General features: G+C 53.6%; 6 protein-coding genes across 6 annotated transcripts; 3 read left to right on the top strand and 3 right to left on the bottom strand.

Annotated features, from left to right (window-relative positions):
* Positions 1 to 507: 507 nt before the first annotated feature.
* On the top strand, positions 508 to 1,671 carry LRP88_06630 (glutathione S-transferase C-terminal domain-containing protein; the record flags this gene model as incomplete). Its single annotated transcript, XM_083243168.1, has 1 exon — positions 508 to 1,671. The coding sequence occupies one exon, from the start codon at positions 508 to 510 to the stop codon at positions 1,669 to 1,671; it is 1,164 nt and encodes a 387-aa protein (XP_083100392.1).
* Positions 1,672 to 2,190: 519 nt separating this feature from the next.
* Positions 2,191 to 6,369, bottom strand: LRP88_06629 (DNA-directed RNA polymerase; the record flags this gene model as incomplete). Its single annotated transcript, XM_083243167.1, has 2 exons — positions 2,191 to 2,241; positions 2,299 to 6,369. The coding sequence occupies 2 exons, from the start codon at positions 6,367 to 6,369 to the stop codon at positions 2,191 to 2,193; spliced, it is 4,122 nt and encodes a 1,373-aa protein (XP_083100391.1).
* Positions 6,370 to 6,927: 558 nt separating this feature from the next.
* On the top strand, positions 6,928 to 8,811 carry LRP88_06628 (uncharacterized protein; the record flags this gene model as incomplete). The annotated part of the gene is made up of 1 exon (XM_083243166.1): positions 6,928 to 8,811. One exon carries the CDS (start codon positions 6,928 to 6,930, stop codon positions 8,809 to 8,811), a length of 1,884 nt encoding a protein of 627 aa, XP_083100390.1.
* A 205-nt stretch (positions 8,812 to 9,016) lies between these two features.
* On the bottom strand, positions 9,017 to 10,206 carry LRP88_06627 (exopolyphosphatase; the record flags this gene model as incomplete). Its single annotated transcript, XM_083243165.1, has 2 exons — positions 9,017 to 10,041; positions 10,092 to 10,206. The coding sequence occupies 2 exons, from the start codon at positions 10,204 to 10,206 to the stop codon at positions 9,017 to 9,019; spliced, it is 1,140 nt and encodes a 379-aa protein (XP_083100389.1).
* A 633-nt stretch (positions 10,207 to 10,839) lies between these two features.
* On the top strand, positions 10,840 to 11,661 carry LRP88_06626 (class I glutamine amidotransferase-like protein; the record flags this gene model as incomplete). The annotated part of the gene is made up of 2 exons (XM_083243164.1): positions 10,840 to 11,310; positions 11,371 to 11,661. 2 exons carry the CDS (start codon positions 10,840 to 10,842, stop codon positions 11,659 to 11,661), a joined length of 762 nt encoding a protein of 253 aa, XP_083100388.1.
* Positions 11,662 to 12,032: 371 nt separating this feature from the next.
* Positions 12,033 to 13,876, bottom strand: LRP88_06625 (G protein-coupled glucose receptor regulating Gpa2-domain-containing protein; the record flags this gene model as incomplete). Its single annotated transcript, XM_083243163.1, has 2 exons — positions 12,033 to 13,584; positions 13,653 to 13,876. The coding sequence occupies 2 exons, from the start codon at positions 13,874 to 13,876 to the stop codon at positions 12,033 to 12,035; spliced, it is 1,776 nt and encodes a 591-aa protein (XP_083100387.1).
* Positions 13,877 to 18,128: the final 4,252 nt, after the last annotated feature.

Raw genomic sequence — 18,128 nt, 5'->3', positions numbered from 1 at the left:
AGGGGAATTAAGAAATGCGATAACTCTAACAAGAGTCTATAGAAAGAGAAATACGCTAATTAGCAGTCAAAACTCCAATAATTGACCGTGAGCGCATTCAATCGAGGGTTTGTTTGCACAAAGGCCGTTGACAGGGGGAATCGCAGTCGAACGAAGGGCGTGGCGCGCGTTAAGCCGTGACGCACCGCGACGCGAGAAGGTAGCGCAGTCACGGGTTAGCGCGAGGAACAGACTTTTCAGCCACACTCCCCTCCTGAGTCAGCCACATGGAAAGCCCCTCTAAGTGCCCCTCCCCCACCATGAAAATTATCGGGAGACCTGAACAGTCACTCCGACACTTGAAAGAATCATCCTCTCGTCCAGTTGTTACTTGAAACAATTCTCCTTCGTTCAACCTCTGAGTGAAGCCAAAAAAGCTTCCTCTTCTCTCCAGACACACTGTTCTCCCTTCGTGCCCTCCGCACGGCTACCCGAAGCCTACCCCTCCGCCCGCTCACCACATTCAGAATGGCATGCTTCGCCTCGCAGACCTACACTCCCACCGAGGAGGCCGAGATCCAGCAGTGGCTCACTACCTCGGAGCGCCTCAAGTCCAACGAGGACAAGTCCTCCATCCTCGAGACCCTCAACGACCACCTGTCTAGCCGCTCCACCCTCCTCGGCAGCAAGCCCTCCAAGGCCGATGTCGCCATCTACGAGACCCTCGCTCCCGTCGTTGCGAAGTGGACACCTGAGGAGCGAACCGGCGAGAAGGGACACCCTAACATTGTCCGCCACATCGACTTTGTCCAGAACTCGACTCTGTTCGGCCTCGAGGTCAAGGAGGAGGACAAGGTCAAGGTTGACCAGGACAACGTCCTCTACGTGAAGCCTCCTGTCGACGCCAAGGCCGAGAAGGAGAAGAAGAAGAAGGCTGCTGCTGCTGCCGCTGCCGGTGGTGAGGCTTCTCTCGTCGACCGTACCAAGGAGAAGGTAAAGGAGGTTGTTGAGGAGGCCAAGGAGAAGGTTGCTGGTGCCAAGCCCAAGAAGGAGAAGAAGGAGAAGGCCCCCAAGCAAAAGGCTGCTCCCGCTCCCGCTGCCCCTCTTTCCCCTGCCCTGATTGACCTCCGTGTCGGCCACATCCTCAAGGCCATCAACCACCCTGACGCCGACTCCCTCTACGTCTCCACCATTGCCGTTGGTGACCAGCCTGGAAACGACGACTACGTCGAGTACGAGGGCCAGATCTGCCGAACCGTCTGCTCCGGCCTCAACGGTCTCATTCCCCTCGAGGAGATGCAGGGCCGCAAGGTTGTCGTCGTCTGCAACCTCAAGCCCGTCAAGATGCGAGGTATCAAGTCATGCGCCATGGTTCTCGCCGCCTCCCCCAAGGTCAAGGAGGGTGAGGATGACCACAAGGGCCCTGTCGAGCTCGTCTCTCCTCCCGAGGGCGCCAAGGCTGGCGAGCGCGTCTGGTTCGAGGGCTGGGAGGGCAAGCCCGAGGGTGTGCTCAACCCCAAGAAGAAGATCTGGGAGACTTTCCAGCCCGGTTTCACCACCACCGACTCTCTCGAGGTTGCTTTTGATGCTGGCGTTGTGGAGCAGCTTGGCAAGACTGGCCAGGGCCGTCTTGTCACTGAGAGTGGTGGTGTCTGCACTGTTCCCAGCCTCAAGGATGCTGTTGTGCGATAAAGAGATGGATTACATAGAAATCTAGAGATAGATGAACCAAAAGAAGTAGACCGAGATAGAGTCTGCGTATTCGCTCAAGACCAATGTTCTGTTCCATTTTGAAGACGACATTCATAAGTTCTGATTGCAAGGCACATACATAGACTCGTCACCAAAACCCAACAGCACTCAATGAACCATGAAGCACTGTAACTTGATATACATCTTGATTGGATTGTCTGTTCGTCCGGACGCCCCTGGTCCAGATCCATCAATATGTCCAACAGTAATATACAACGAGCAGCTCTCGGCCGCCTCATGCTTCTATCCATATACTTTTAGGTGTCGCTCAAAAGATCCCCCACCTCTTCAAGAACGCCGGAATTCAACGCTACAATAACTCAAACACCTCATGCCCACCCTCCGTCATACACACGTGATGATACATGGCGTGATAACCACCTCTCAGCACTCGACAGCTCATGAATAACCATACCCGAGTGCTAAACAAGAGTCATAATGCTAACACCCCGTAGAGAGTCAAGAGAAAAAGTACTTGCTCTCTCGCAACTGCGCCACGTCAAAGTCGCCCTGTTACCTATTAGCATTCAATGTCGACAAAGAAACACGGATTGAAGTTCGCCGTACCTTCTGGGGAAGTTCAGGGAACTTGAGGGGAAGCCAAACAGGAATGACCTTCTTGACTGTTTGCGCCGTGTGCTTCTTTGGCGTGACGATTTGATGCTCGAATGCCGTGGTTGAAAGGTTGTCCATGAGCGCTTGGGCAAAGTTGTTGCCGAGAGTGCTCACTTCCAACTCTTCTGTAGCTTCATCGAGTGCGCTGACTTCGCCCTCTGGAATATCCCCGAGACCCCCAATCTCTTGGGTTTCTTTCTGAATCTCGACGTCGACCTCAGCTGCAGCCATCTCCTCATATACTGAGGCAGGCGTGACAATCTTGCGGGCAGCCTCCACATCCCAAGGATTGCCAGAAAGAAGAAGGGTGTTGCGCTTGTGCTCAAGCAATAGCTCCTCCTTGTAGTTCATCCTGCCGTTCTTTCGTAGCTCCTTGATTTTCTTGGCGACGGGGCTGTCGGCATCGATGTTGGCCAGATACAACGCGCCCCTGTACCTTGCCTTGAACTCGGTGGCCAGGCGGCCGACAACGTCCTCCTCGTGAATTCGGATGAAAGCGTCCCGTAGAACCGTGTTCATAACGTCCACGTCTGCAGCATGGGTCCAGAACGAGTCGTGGACGGCGGCAAAGTTGAGGCCCAGCTCATCGCACTTGAGCGCCGAGAGCAGCATGTGGCTGGCATCTAGCGAGTGGATGAAGTTGGGAGGGAATCCTTGAAGTTGCTTCCTCCGGTTCACGGGGTCCGTCTGGTCAAAGGCTGGGTATGAGATGGACTGCAGACAAGTGCGGATTTCCTTCATGGTCGACTTGCGGTATGGCTGCGCGACTGGCATGCGCAGAGGCGTGGTCCACACGACAGTGGATCGGAACTGGGCAGTCAACTCCTCGAGTTGATTCTTGACCGCCTTCTTCGCCTTTGGCTTGTCGGATGGGTTCTGATACTCTTCCGCAATCTGGTCAAGCTGAGCTGGAGTCAGGGCTCGGCACACTCGACCACCACATTCACCAAGCCAGTACTGAATGTCATGAGCACCACGGAACATGGTTGCCAGGGCCATAAAGATGTGCTTGGCAATGTATGTTGCCACGACCAGATGAGGGATCCCAGTCTCCTTGTGGAGGTCAGGATATAGGGCATCGATTTGTCTGGCGACCTGCTTCTTGGCGCCTTCAAACGTGACTCCGTAAACGTTGGTCATGACAGTTTGCTTCACAACCTTGCGGGTGATCTTATCCTTGCAAATCTCCGCAAGAGGCTCATTTTTCTCGGCTTCCTTGCCAATCGACTCCCTGACCAGATTGGCGACAGCCGAATAGACATCGGCCGGCCGGCTGCCTGGCATGAGGTTGACTTGTTGAGCACCCCACGTGTCACCACCCAGGGCCGCATAGTGCTGGAGACCGTTGCAGGTGCCATCTTGATGGACCGGCAGGTTTGACACAAACTTTGTAGGATCGGGGAGATCGTGAGCGGCCTTTAGTTCGAAGCAGGCAGCCAGACATTGCCAAGGGTCCTCGCCCTTCAGCCACCATCGACTCCCGTGAAGCGGGTTTGTGGCCGACTCGATGATCTTGTCAAGATTGTCTGTAGCAAAGGCCTCTCGCTCGTCAAAGCTGGCCTTGTCGAATCCGTAAACGTTGGCCATGTGGATCTTCAACCATCTGAGGCCAGTCTCGCCGAGCTCCTTGCCGTTTGCAAACTTGAGGAGAGATCGCATGTGGTCGGCTCCCATATGGTTAAGATAGGTTGGGAGAGGATAAGCCCGACCTCGGTAGTCGACGTTGTGGGGAAAGTAGATGACCTGCTTGCGGAAGGCCCTTGCAATCTCGAGCTGGAGGTTCATGTAACATCTCTGGGAATGAAGAGCGGACCGGGTGTTTTCGACCGACTTGAGAGCGCGCATCCAAGTACGTCTAACAAGGGGATCGGGTGTCTCTGGCTCAGGGGGAGCCTCCAGTACCGGGTTAAGCGCCGGTATGTTGGCAATCTCATCGCCTGTGTTCCATGCCTCCACCATGACATCCAGGAGCTTGTCGTTGATCCTCCAGGGGGTCTTTCCTAGCACGTCCAATCCCTTGAATACTTGGTCCATGTCGCCTCGCTGGATGGCTGCCTTGGTGTATAGCTTTTGCTCGTCGTCTCCTGACTTGACACGAACCAGGGAGACTTTGCTCTGGAGGAAGCCACCAGTATGCATGCTCTTCCACGGCCGGGGCTCAGCGATCATAGGAAGATGCTTGGCGAGGAAATCGCCGACTGGTTCGCGCTTGAATTGCTCAACCAGAAATGGGTTCAAGGCCAAGACACCAATCTTTTTGCCCTTTCGCATCGCGTGCATATGTGAAAAAGCAGGCTGGACTTGACTAATCTTCTCCCGAGTCAACCGGTTCTGCTTGACCACGTTGACCTCGGCAGTCTCCATCAAGGACTTGACGAGAATAGATCCGATCCGAATCCTGATCGCCGTCGACCACACCTTTCTCGCGTCGCTATCATCATCAATCTCTGGGATTGGTTCGTGGGCATCGGCGATGATGGCTTTCTCGCTCGTCTCAACCTGCTCGTCCGGGTTTGCGGTATACTTGACTTTACGCAGACGTCGACGTTCCTTCGCAGCGTTATCGACAACCTGAGCTCGAATGTCCTCCTGAGCCACCTTTGCAACATCGTTCACAAGGCGGATCATGGTGACACCCTTATCCAAGCCCATCACTGCACCACTGTTGAGCACAGCAAGGATGGAGACCGCAGCCAGTCGAGTAGGGTTGGCCGCGCGAAGGATGGGACCGTAAACGCAGCGTTCCAAGTCTTCCTCCGTCTTGGATACCCTCTCCTCCGACTCTTCAACTTTGCTAATCTCCTGCCTCAATCGCTTCTCCATTTGTATCAGCCAATTGTGTAGGGTGTCGCCGACATTGAAGTCGTCACTCTTGACGTTGAGAGAAGTGTTGATGCCCATCTTGTCCATCTTCTTCTTGGCATTTCGCCATTTCTCGATCGCAGCGTCGATGGAATCTCGCTCCAGACGCACTTGAAACTCTCGCTGCTCCTCAACCGACAGCTTGGAGATATCGACATCTTGGAGCTCATGCATGAGGGAGAGGGCGCTTTTGAGAGTATGCAGACCGTCTCCACGCTGAGGAGTGGGTCTGACCTCAGGGAAGGACTCAACCTGTTGTGCGTCCAACTCCTCTTCGAGACCCTCCTCTACTGCAAAGTCCTGGTCCTCGGATACCATGGTCACATAGTCACTGTCCTCAGATTCAGGAGCGAAGCTGTAAGTAGGACATATCTCGGTGATGATGCCCAGATCTTGGTCGGTGAGGATGTCGGCCATGCTCAGCACGCGTAGACCAGCTTCGCCGGGAGCCATGCTCATGTATCGGTTGATGAGACGTTCGAGTCTTGTCCCCCGTTCGGAAAGAAGTGAAGCCTTGAGCATACACGCGATAGTCTCGGCGGTCTGCGGCATATCCTGATTGCGTATCTGGAGCTCGTACCATTTGTGGAGTTGTTCGGCTTGTTTTCGATCGGGATTCATTCGCATTTGGTCGAGGGATGCGCGAAGGTACTGGTTGTGGAGCATAATTCGATGTTCACCTGGCAAGACACCGGTCACGTTCATCCGCTTCAGGATGAGAGCAGCTCTCTCAAGTCTGCCCACATTGATGCAGGCATCAAAGACGGGTAGCATCTCCTCAGCCTCAGAAGGGATGCCTTTGACGTTCATCTTGCCAAATGGCCGGCGACTGGCTGGCTCCGGGAGGGTCAAAAACGATGAGGGGTCGAGAGGGCGGACTTCGGTAGGTGATGTCTGGAAGGGTTGCAGGCCCGAGCCAGCGAGCTGGTTGAGGTCACCATAAGGAGAATTGACAAACTTGAAGTCGTCAACAGCCGTTGCAAGACTCCTGCCGTGGATGGTCGCATGGTTCGACTCTGATCCTCGGCGCTTTCGGGGCTGGTATTGTTGTGTGACGACGCATCTTCTAAAGCTGGTCGTTTGGAGCGATGACAGTCCAATTGGTCGTGTCGGAGCTGCCCGCTGGGAGGCAATCGCCCTCCGAATCTGCCGGGCGAGCATTATGATTATGGTGAATAGGGCTGGTCGCAGTTCAGGGCGGCCTCGCTGTTGCCCGTCGCATGAAGCAAAAAAGAGAAGTTCCCAATTTTTCGCTTCAATCACAGCTAGTGGAGACGGGTAGGCGGGTGGCCACCGCTTAGTCAGGATCGGGATGTGATTGGTCGAGCAGTGGAGCTTGAAAAAAGAATCAAGCGGGACTCAGCTAGAGAGAGTATCTACTAGGTACGTAGAGATCATAAGAGTTGCAGAGATGAATTTGAGTAAGCATTCTATCTACTGTTTTGTATCTCCCAGGGTCTAATAGAAATTTGAGCGATGATTATCCATTGGACCTCTGTCGAGTTATTAAGAGGGGTCACGTGGGTAGGCGGGATCAGGAACCAGTCTCCACCGGCCGCCTTTCCAGAAGCCGAGAGCTCGGACTATCAACGATCTTCCCCACTTCCGTCCGACTGGGTTTGACGAATTTGAGCTTGAGGCTCCAGTTCGATTTGGCTTCTCGATTTCATTACCGTTGAGCTCTTGCATCTGCATTGGGGTCGAGAGCCAACTGTAAAGATGATTACTCGCCCTGTGGCTGCGGCATTGAGTTGCCGCCAATGCCAATCCTCCATCCTCCGCGCCGTTGTCTCGACGTCGACAGCCAGCTCTTTGCGCACTCTCCCACAGCGACAGGCACGACAGCTTCCGATCTTGACGAGGAGATTCTTTTCAGAGGATAAAACGATCGAGCCAAAGGGTGAAAAAGCCGCCGAGGTCTTGACCACTCCCGATAATGCTCCCGAGACGAACGACACAGCCGAATCCGACGATGTGCCCTGGTTCCTCGAAGTTGAACCGCCCCGGCATCCCGAAAGCCAACACAAGGTCGAGCTACCCAAGATTCCCGAAGATGCACCCGAAATCATTGGCCCCATGATAAAGTACATCTTTGAGGACATGGGTCTGGATGATATTTCACTCTTGGATTTACGAGATCTCGATCCACCCGCTGCTCTTGGTCCCAACTTGATCATGCTTTTTGGGACTGCTCGTAGTGAGCGACACCTTCACATTTCCTCGGGGCGATTTGTGCGATGGCTACGAAAGAACCACGACATTGCTGCAAGGGCGGATGGCCTGATTGGGCCTGGCGAGCTACGAACCAAGCTCCGTCGACTTCGAAAGAAGGCCAAATTGCTGGGAACCAACACTGCCATCATCCCTGGCGGAGACAACGGCATTTCGACGGGCTGGGTTTGCGTGCACTTTTCTTCCAGCGGCGACAACATCAACGAGGCGGCTAGTTTCGACGACAGCGGACGTTTCTCTGGTTTCGGTGCCCCTCAAACGGGGACCACAGTTGTGATTCAGTGTATGACCGAAGCTCGGCGGGGAGAGCTTGACCTGGAGACTCTATGGCAGGGTGTTTTGAAGAAGAACCTGCAAGAAAACAAGAAGGCCAGGGGTGAGAGGTTTGCGGATGCAGAGGAGTTGAACAAGGTCCTGGCCTCCAAGATACAACTTCCCAGCAGTGCGTCTGCCCTCCAATGGCAAGCCATGCAAAAGGCATCCCAGCAACATCGCAGCTATTCCACGAGTGCACGACGACTCTCTCCTTCGCTGGGACAAGAACAGCCCGCATCTGATCCCCTGGATGGGGTAGCAGAAGTCGCTGAGGAGCCAGTGGTCCTTGACTTGGCCCAGGTTCAAAAGCATATTCAAGATATTCAGCTTATAGGGACTCCGATGACTCAGGAAATGCTGCATAATCTCATCAAGGGGGCCATGATGACGCCGTCCCCGAACAATGCCGCCAAGGACCGATTGTCCCTCGTTGATCAGATTCTCCTGACGGCCGAGGAGCGGGGTATGGAGATTTGGAATGATGAAATGTTTGTCACCCTCATCGAGGCTGGTCTTCTTTCGCCATGTTATGGTCCAGAGATCCAACGGGCGCAGAAGAATCTCGAGTACCTGATGAAGCAAAAGGGATGCCAGTTTGACGGAGACCAGATTCTTCGACTGATGAACGCCTATGCATACCAAAAAGACTGGGACCGATTCTGGGACGCGTTCCGCATGCCGCCTAGGTTCAAAATGGCCAGGGAATCGCAACACTACGAACTAGCCTACCGAGCCATGGCCCTGACGTCGAGCCAAAAGATGTGCATTGCCGCCTTGCGCTGGGTGTATCCGGAGATGATGAGCCAAGATCCTCCTATACTGCTCGTCAGCCCCCTCTACGAGTCGCTCAAGGCGTGCCTTGTGGTTGCGGACCCAGGTGCGCTGACCTGGATGCACAACCAGAGCACCACCAAGATCGACCACCTTCGGCCTGTCCAGCGCCGTAGGCTGGAGAATAGAGAGTTCCTCAAGGTGCTGCGGGAGGTGGAATCAATCCGGGCTGAGATGGCGAGGGCTGGCCTTGTTCAATCACAGTCTGATGCGTTGCACCAATGATGGGCTGCAATTTGAATAGGATGTTGGATTGGTATGGATGGCATGACCATATGGGAGGTCACAGGCGTTTGTGTGCATGTACAACATATGAAACCATGTAACAACACATCTCAATGCATACGGTTACTGATTTGTCGTTCAATTCCTTGTGTATAATGGACGTGTATCTGGCTTATATCTTGGAACCTCCTTGACACCCTGATAGTCAGCTCTTTTGTAGAGCCTCTCTCAACAACGGTGCAACCTGCTTCCGACTCGCAGCTAGTTCCCTCTGCCTCCACGCAAACCTCGTCTTGCCATCATCCAACTCACCTCCCTTCCACGTCTCCAGCTTCAGCTTATCTCCATCCCTCACAAACCGCTCCACCGCCCCGCGGCCCCCATCGCTCAACCCCCACACGAGTAGGTGACGCTGGAACTCGCCGTCTGGGTGCGATGTGGTCATGATGCTCGCGACGTCGAGTTTGCGCTCACGCGCCCAGGCCTCAAAGTCGCTCAGCAGGGCTTGAGGGTCGCCGGCCTTGTCGACTAGGTAGTCGAGGTTCTGGACCACGCAGCTTATGCCGAGCTTGAGACCTGAGCCGTCCCACTCTTTGTAGTCCTTGCGGAAGATGTCGCGGAAGCTGAGGTGCGAAATGTCCTCCTTGACGGCGGAGATTTCGCTAAAGTAGGCTTTCTGGCTGAAGGAGGAGTGGAGGTGGGATTCGAGAAAGGGAACTGCTTTGGTATCCTTTTCGCGAACCTTTTCTTTCGAGGTTAGGTTGTTTGTATCGGAGAGGATCGCTGCTAGACCGATCTTGGCGAGCTTTTCATCCTCGCCGATGTCGCGACACAGTTCTTCCCAGACTTTGCGACTCTCGTCCACGATTAAACTCATGCAGCTTCCACAAGGCTCGATCACTCTTGGGTCTGCATCTTTTGGCACAGCCCCCTCGTCGGCGTGGTGATCAACGCATCCAAACACTTGTCCGGAGAACTTTGCCAGTGGACCGGTGAGGGAGTTGTGGTCCACGAGCAACCAGCGGGTCTCCTCAGGCTTGAGATCCGGTAGCTCAGAAAGAGTAAGAAGATCCGTGAGGTTTAAACCAGCGTGCTTGAGCACCGCGTTCATCTCGGTGCGCAGGGCGAGGTCATCGCGGGGCAGGTTTGAGAGGGGGATGTGAAGGGTGTGAGGAGGGGTATGAGAGCGGATGTAGGCGTAGACCACCGCTGAGCAAAGGGAGTCGAGATCTGGATAAATGTTAGGAATGATGATTACACGAGAATGAGGTTAAACTTACCGGCAGATTCATTTCCCACGACAAAAGTTAGAGGTCCTTTTCTTTGCGCAGCCGGAGCCGTCAGGGCAGTCCTCGCCCGAGCAAGAAAGGCGCTGAGGGATAGTCTCGACGTCATAGTCACGACTGAAGGCGGAAGTAAGATGGGCATGCCAAAGTCTGAAGCAGAGTAAAAGAAGAAGAAGAAGGAAGAAAAAATACAAATGGAAAAGAAAATCAGGTTATCCACTCGTAAAAAGTTACAACTCAGATTTGTTTGTCCACCCCCTTGTAGGATGAAACTTGTAAGTTGAGCCTCTGGGTTCGTTGAACGTTACCCAACCATTCGGCGCCGTCCGACAGCCACAGAGCTGTCACTCGAAGCGGGATCCTTGTGGCTTACTTACAGGAGCACCTTCACCGCCTAATGACGAAGCATCATGAGCCCCCTCCATCTCGTAATTCTGCCCGCTTATCTCGCCTCTTACCTTTACACAATCACTGCCCACCCCCCGCTATCGGTGTTCAAGGGTCCTGGGATTGCATTGACTACTGTACGTATGTGCGTCTTGTATGCGTGACACTGGAGGTAGCCCTCGTTTTGTGCTTGCGTGAGTGGTAAGAGTAAGGCGGATCCAGTTGATGGATCCCCCTCCGGTAAAACTCCATGACTCTGTATTTCGCGCGGAAACCTCGTATTCTCCTCCTCCTCTTCCTTCTTGTAACCTCAACCGCTCTTTTTTATACTCTTACCTACCGTGACACCCGCAAGATGGGATCCGCCGCTCCTTTGCGCCTCGCCATTCTCGAGGCCGACACGCCGCAGCCTCAGACTCGCGATCGCTATGGCGGATATACGGGTGTCTTTACGGCTCTGCTCAACGCGGCTGCCAATTCGCTCAAGCCGCCTCAGAAGCTGGATGAGATCGTGACGATCAAGGGATACGACGTTGTCAACGAACTCCACTCGTACCCTGCGCTCGAGGACATTGACGCCATCCTCATCACCGGTTCCAGGCACACGGCGTTTGACAATGACCCGTGGATCCTCAAGCTCGTCGAGTACACGAAAAAGGCTATCGAGACGGACCGCGTGCGCGTCGTGGGTATCTGCTTCGGCCACCAGATCATCGGCCGCGCTGCTGGTGCCAAACTCGGACGGAGCGACAAGGGCTGGGAGGTTGCTGTGACAGAGGTCGACCTGACGGCCAAGGGCAAGGAGATCTTTGGGTTGGACAAGATGGTAAGGATGCGCACATACCCGTTTTCTCGTGCGACGGCTACACTAACAATTGCGACACAGCGCATCCACCAGATGCACCGCGACATCGTCTCCGAATTCCCCCCCAACTCGATCCCCCTCGGCTCCAACGCCATCTGCGAAGTTCAGGCCTTCTATTCTCCCGGTCGATACATCAGCGTGCAGGGCCACCCCGAGTTTACAGACGAGATCATCTCCGAGGTGCTCTTCAACCGACACACGGTCGGAATCTTTAGCGACGAGCTGTACGCCGACGCTATGAAGAGGGCGCCCATCCCGCACGACGGCGTGGCCATTGCCCGCGCGTTTCTCAAGTTCATGAGGGAGGGGTGAAATTGTTGCGCGGCTAGACACCACCACCCCTGTCCGCGCATATCGACCAGGAGGAGGGATACATTGGGAGTTTGCCAAGAGATGTACATGTCGTTATGAAGTAATGCACGAATTTACGAGGTTATAGAAGAAAGGATGCTCCAAACTCATCAATTGCTTGCGATACCCGTCTATGTATGTATCCATTGTGAAACAAGAAGCATCTAACTTATTCAGCACCGCCACCCAAATGCAATCGTTTGTTTGTAAATGCTGCAACTGTAACGCCTGTCAATGCAAATATCCCAAAGCCATTCTATCCTCTTCCAAGCCTGGGTATCATCCTCCACTCATCCCATTAAACCGATGCCCTCCCCTCCCCTTGGTTCAATTCAATCCTCGTTATCCCACCACTCGGGGGCTGTCTTGGGTTTACTGCTTGAAGTTGCAGCGGTCGGGTCAGCCTCTCTCTCCAGCTTCTTGGCCGCGATCTCTTGGTCACGTCTCATTCTTGCGAATCGACCGTCGACCATCATCTCCTCTCTTGTGCGTCCGACTCTGGGACCTGCGTCAGGGACACCTCTCTGGCGCTTCCAAAACATGAGGCTCTGGAGGTTGACGGCTTGGCCGTGTTTCCAAGGCTTCTCCTTCAGTGAAAAGACGATGGCATCTGCAAGGCCCTGGGAGCACAAGAAGATAATGCTGGCCAATCTCATGCCAAAAGGCGCACCCTTGCCGTATCCGGTGAGTTGGACGATGAATGGCAGAATCCAGACGGCGACATAGACCAGAGGGTAAATGAAGAGGAGGCGAAGCTGTCGGATAATCTTTTCGCGTGTCTTTACAGTACCTGGTGTGTTGAAGTCCCTTTGGGACAGAGCGACGTTGGAGTCGGAGTTGCGAGCGCTGCTACGTTCGCGGCGGAGCATAGAAAAGAGATTGGGGAGAGAAGGTGTTCGCGACGGCGCAGCGGATGCGTCTGCCGACTTGTGGTAGTAACCTCCTGGGCTTTCTGCAGAGTTCGAAGGAGTTGTTGATTCAGGGGCAGGTGCCTCTTGTAGGAGATCCGGCTGTGTATGGATCTCAAGGGGCGTGATGACATCGTCCGAGTCGCAACGAGTCGTACCCATCGAGACTCGAAAATCAGACTCGGATTGCCGCCTTGTTAGAGTCGTCTCTGATAGAGTTGTGCCCGTCAGGTCAGTGCTAAACTGAGAGGACCACATCTGCGCAGAGCCCCTTCGCGCCATACGAGCAGAGTGAAGTCTGCTAGGATGCGACACCATGGGAATGTCCATGTGTAGAGTGCTCATCGTTGCGAGAGAGGGTCTGCGAGCCCGTTCGTCGGGGACGGTGATGGAGTTTCGACGTGAAGACATTGATGATGGGATGAGTCCGTGGCATTTAATGACTGGAGTTGGAGGTACTGTTGCCTCCTGTTGTCGCTGCCGATCAACGCTGTCCAAGTTAGACATTCTCGACAGGGTCTTGCTAGAGTCGTCGCCCGCCGCTCCAAACCGGCTCATCAGGACTCGGACGTAGATGTAGATGGCGACGCAGAGGACGAGAATGACAGCGAAAGCCAAGTATCGAGGAATCCAGGTCAAGGCGAGTCGCTTCCACATGGGGTTAAAAGGTAGATAGCAGAACTGGCCGGTGTTGACATATCCGGGGCTGCTGACAAAAGCCATAGTGGCCAAGACGACGGGGATGACTGCGGCAAGGCCGTAGGCAATTTTTCGGAAGGGATAGAGGCCCTGTTCTCCGCGAAAGATGTATAATGCTGTGTGGACTGCAATGAGAGATACGGCAACATCTGAAGCCTCGATGCTCAAGGAGAGAAAGAAGCCGCTGACTTGGCAAAAAGTTTCTTCTGTTTCGATCTTTCCCGCGACCAGCTCAACAGCAGGGAAGAGGAGCAGCCAGAACCCCTTGAACATGTCACTATAGATGAGCAGCATAATGAGGCTGACGACGGTTAGCAGTAATTTACAGCGGTCACTGAGACTCACTCATGGCGAAAACTCCTCCTCATGCGAAAGAACCATATCGAGGTGAGAATGGTGGCAGAGATACTGAGAGATGCGACTACAAGTGTCGCGACGTGGAGGATGTAGGTTTGGTTGGGTGTCAAGACGGCCATGGTGAAATGCTTGACTGCTCTCGCCTCAATGGGCGGCATCGCAATGTCCCATGGCGAAGACCCCGTGGCCTGATGGCGAGGCCACGGAGGCATGATAGATGTCGTCGATGAGAAGGGAGAGCTGAGAGTGAATCAACTCTGCGGGTCCCCCTCGGGTTCGTGTCGCCCTCGGGTTCGTGTCGCCCTCGGGTTCGTGTCGCCCTCGGGTTCGTGTCGGTTTCACTACTTCGGATATGTTGCTTTGTCGTCGATCCTGGTGGGGGGTGTTATACCAAGGGGCAGGTCGACTGATGTTGACTGATGTGCAATAACATGGTTACAGAGGAGTGAAGAGAAAAGAGAGAAGATGAACCCCTCCAGCTTAGAGGAGGGACATGTCAAGGGTATAGTCGAAAGAAGGAGGAAAATCGTGGGATGACCGTCAAAGGGGGCGTTGTCGTGCCCTGAAAGCCAAGAGAAGCCAAAGCGGTCCCGAGAGACTAGAGGCGTGCAGAGTCCGAAGAAGCGAGGTTTCCCGCCGCGTGGGAAGAGACAAAAAGTTGACCTAAACCGGAAGAGATTTGAGTTTCCGTTTCCGTTCCTGTCGTTGCTTGATTCTCTGTTTTTCTTCTTCTTGCCGGCCGAGAGATGGTGTCTCTCTGGTTGGTTGGCAAAGGATCCGTCCGGGAGTGGAAAGGCGTGAGGTTTAAGCTGTGACACCGTCTCTTTTCTCTGCCAGAGACTCGGCGAGACGTGCGGATTGTTCGTTTCTCTGGTAAGAGGCCTCTAGATACGCCCGCTGCGTTGGATGGAGGACCTAAGATGAAGAGAGGCAGAAACAAGGGTAACGACGGGGTGGTGGACGAATGTGCGTCTCCAGGACGAAGAAGGGGAGAATTCCAAAGGTGAGGACAGACTATCTTGATGGACGGGCAACAATGGGTTACTGGGAGCAAGGGAGAGAAAGGGAAGAAGAAAAGAGAGGGAAGAGGAGAAACAATCTAGGACGGCAGACCAAGACAAGACATGGATGATGATGCTGCACAAAGGGTAGGGTGCCGCACAGAGACAAGCACGTCAAGGCGAGACATGAGCATGTCCATCCCATGTCTGGCCGACGACGGATCGACACCATCATCGGCAACCGACACCCAATCTGGTGGCGGACCACCAAGACGGGCCATTGGGACCCTTAGCATCCCCTCCATCTCGCGACTTGACAGGCGGCGTCACCTACGTAAGAGACGGACAAGCGAGGCCATCCAAGTCTAGGCTAGCGCATGCGGGCCCTTTGGGGGGGGCGAGATCGGCGGGGCATCATGGATCTCTGGGCTCCCCCACTGAGCTAAGTTAGTAGGCTACAGGGGCAGCATCTCCACCAACACCAAAGAGTCTGGACAATGGATGAGGGTCCCGCCAATCGCGTCTCTCACTCTATCGGCACTCGAAGGCGTCGAGGTTTTTTTTAACGAGTGTAAACGAGGTCGAGACGGGAGAGATCAAATCTCATGCGACGGATATGTCACTGTGGTAGCGGGAAGATGCGTCCCCAGGGGCAGGTGATTTGCACTGGGGCCTCTCTCTCCAAGGGTCCAACAACTACCTGGTGGGCATATCCAACTCGACCAGCAAAAAACTACATATCCCACCCAGTCACCGCCCCTGCCTAGTCTCCAGTCCAACTCCGCATTCTACTGCCCTCCCCGTCCGACCGACGACAGCCCCCTCGGTCGTCGTACGATGATCGCGATCGAGGTCGTTCTTGGTGCCAAGGGTTCGCTTCGCTCCAATCCAGACACGCTTTTGTTGGCAGTGCATCTTCCGCATTTCAGTCCCCCTCCCTCCTCCTTCCGCTAACAGAGAGAACGGCCGATGAACCAACAACGGAACCGCGCTGCTCTAGACTCTCTTTTTTCACCTGGGACCGTTGTTGGTCCCAAAACCAGGTACCGAAATCATGACCCTTTTCACACGTCGAGGCTCTGGTCCCGTGAATCAGTCCCCGCTGGAGCTAGGTCTGTTTTGGGCTGGCCCGTACCAGATCATGACAAATGATCAAGGGATGGACCTGAGAAAGCCTTTCTCGCTATCGCTCTCTCTATCTCCCTGCTGAGGGCGGCGCTACCAAGAGGAGGGGGAAAAGCACAAAGTCTCTGCTTAATTAGACTTTACTAGGTCACGTTTGCCACGAGGTTTTTGGGCAGCTTATGCGCTCTCTCTCCTGGTTTGTCCCCTTTTTTGTTGGCCGGGAATACCGTCTTGACGGGTGGTTGGGTGATATCTTGGCTATCAACTTGAGCCGCATTCGATGTTGAATAAGATATCCAAGTAATTGTTTCCAAAAGACGCAGCATATTCATCAACAGAATACAGTCGATTTTTTGTGAATAGTAATCAGACGTTTGTCGCGAGCTTAATCCGCACCCGATCAGCGCTCCACCATTCCAGCCGTTCAGCTCGTCAGCCAAACGCACTCATGCTCTCTGTCGCGCGCGCCGGCCACAATAGACTTTTACAGAGGCTCTTTTATAATCTTCTACGGTGAAGAAAAAAAGCCTGCTTTTCCCCTCCCTCGGGTCCTCCCCGTGCTGTTTGGATTGGGCGCTGTTGAGTTTCCCGCATACCTGTATCAAGGAACGGATTCCGCGTGGTGCGAAGCGAGTTCCAGAGCCTCCATGTGGTTAACTGGAACAGAGACGTTCCAGATGGGTGTTTTTGACCAGAACGACGAAAGACCGCGCAACGGTGGTCGCATGGCCTAAGATTGATGGTGATGGCAAGCAATAAGACGGTCAGTCTCAGATACTACATTAGAGCATAGATAGCACGTTAAAGTGTTATTCTTCTTGTGAAGGCATGCACATTGATTCACAGATGCAAATGGGCATTCGTCCGTTAGTCTCTGGGCAGGCAACGGAGTTAAGCTGGCCCATAATCCCGAGAAATAGAGACATCAGTAGCCAAAATTCCAACGGCAGCGTAAATTATGGTTGAATTACAGGCTAGACTGTCGATTGAAAGAAATCATACTTTCTGTCGCCCAATTGGTCAGTAGTTCGTTGGTTAATTATCACGTAGACATTCACCGTCAAGGGCCAAGTTACCCTAGACCAACGACTTCCGATGCCGCGGGAACTCGCCAATTGCTTTCCTTCTTTGAACAAAGAAAGGACACAGAAAAGTTTGACTGCATGGTCTAGTTAGATTGTAGTAATTATGTAGGCTTCTAAGTACAATGTGGATTCAGTCAATTGGGAATGGATAACTGTGAGTGTCAAATACCCAGATCTTCTCAATCATCCTGCAGGGAGCATTCCTCATTTCTTTACTTGGCTAAATGAACTCCTCAACAAGATAACATGACTCTGCGAATGAGTAAGTCGATAGTATATTCTAGAGAAAGTTTAGAGGCGACAATGCGCCTGGGGCATGTCATTACCGCTGTCGCCACTTATGCCGATCTCCTTGCTTGTCTGTCGTAAGGCTATCATTCGCAGTATTCTCGCCGATCAGGGGGATCATCAGTAGATGGCTGTTGAACGAAGAAGAGGTGCCCAACTCTTGAATCAGGCTCAAAAATTGCGTTAGCATGGCTGATGAGCGCAGTGTTGGGCCCTGACTGGCAGTAGGATTGTCGGTTTCCGTCGCTGTGAGACCATTTCCAGTTGCGCTTTTGATGATCAGTACTCCAACGTCATCGTGATACTAGCAGAGGAGTCTGTGCTAGTACGAGGCGACAGCCTTTGAATGGCTTGGGTTAAGATCCCCTGGATCAACATTTCTGAAATGTGTGTTTGTCCCCGTTATCCGGTTCCAAGGGCCAAAAGATATCGTGAGCATGGGCTCGAGGAATGAGAAGGCCTATCGCAAAACGGGCTGGCTTCACAGAAATCTTCTAGAATTAGGCGAAAAACATCTACTGTTTGCGGGAGAGCTAGATACAATTGTCCGTTCTCCGACTTGATGCGACATAGCCATGCACATCAAAGCTTTGGGCCATGATAGATATATTAAACGAGCTGTCGTCCAGAGTCCTCACTAGGCCATGGCTTGCTCTAATTCTTGGATGGTTGTCTTCTGAAACCGTGTCCATCTTGTGGATCTGATCTGGGCCCGTATCTTGTCCTGAGCTGGTACCATCATGCTGCTCACCTCCAGATCCTCACTGATCATGGCTCAATTGTCGCTTTAGTATCGTGGCCACTGTGTTTCTTGAGTCAGTAACGTCAACAGGCTGTTCTTCAGAAATGTCACTGAGAGGTGCAGTGCCGGGCCTGGTGGTCGGAGGCCGGGGGGGACTTTCAGGTTGTCATGACTCTGGTTCATGCCAGTCAATGTCACCAGGGATGGTGCGATGGATCGGAGT

Source organism: Fusarium phalaenopsidis (genome assembly GCF_050370095.1).
Source record: "Fusarium phalaenopsidis strain FUZ10S chromosome Unknown contig_32298, whole genome shotgun sequence".
Classification (NCBI taxonomy): Eukaryota; Fungi; Ascomycota; class Sordariomycetes; order Hypocreales; family Nectriaceae; genus Fusarium; species Fusarium phalaenopsidis.
Note: the sequence above shows the minus strand (reverse complement) of the source record. Positions and strands in the feature narration are given on the sequence as shown.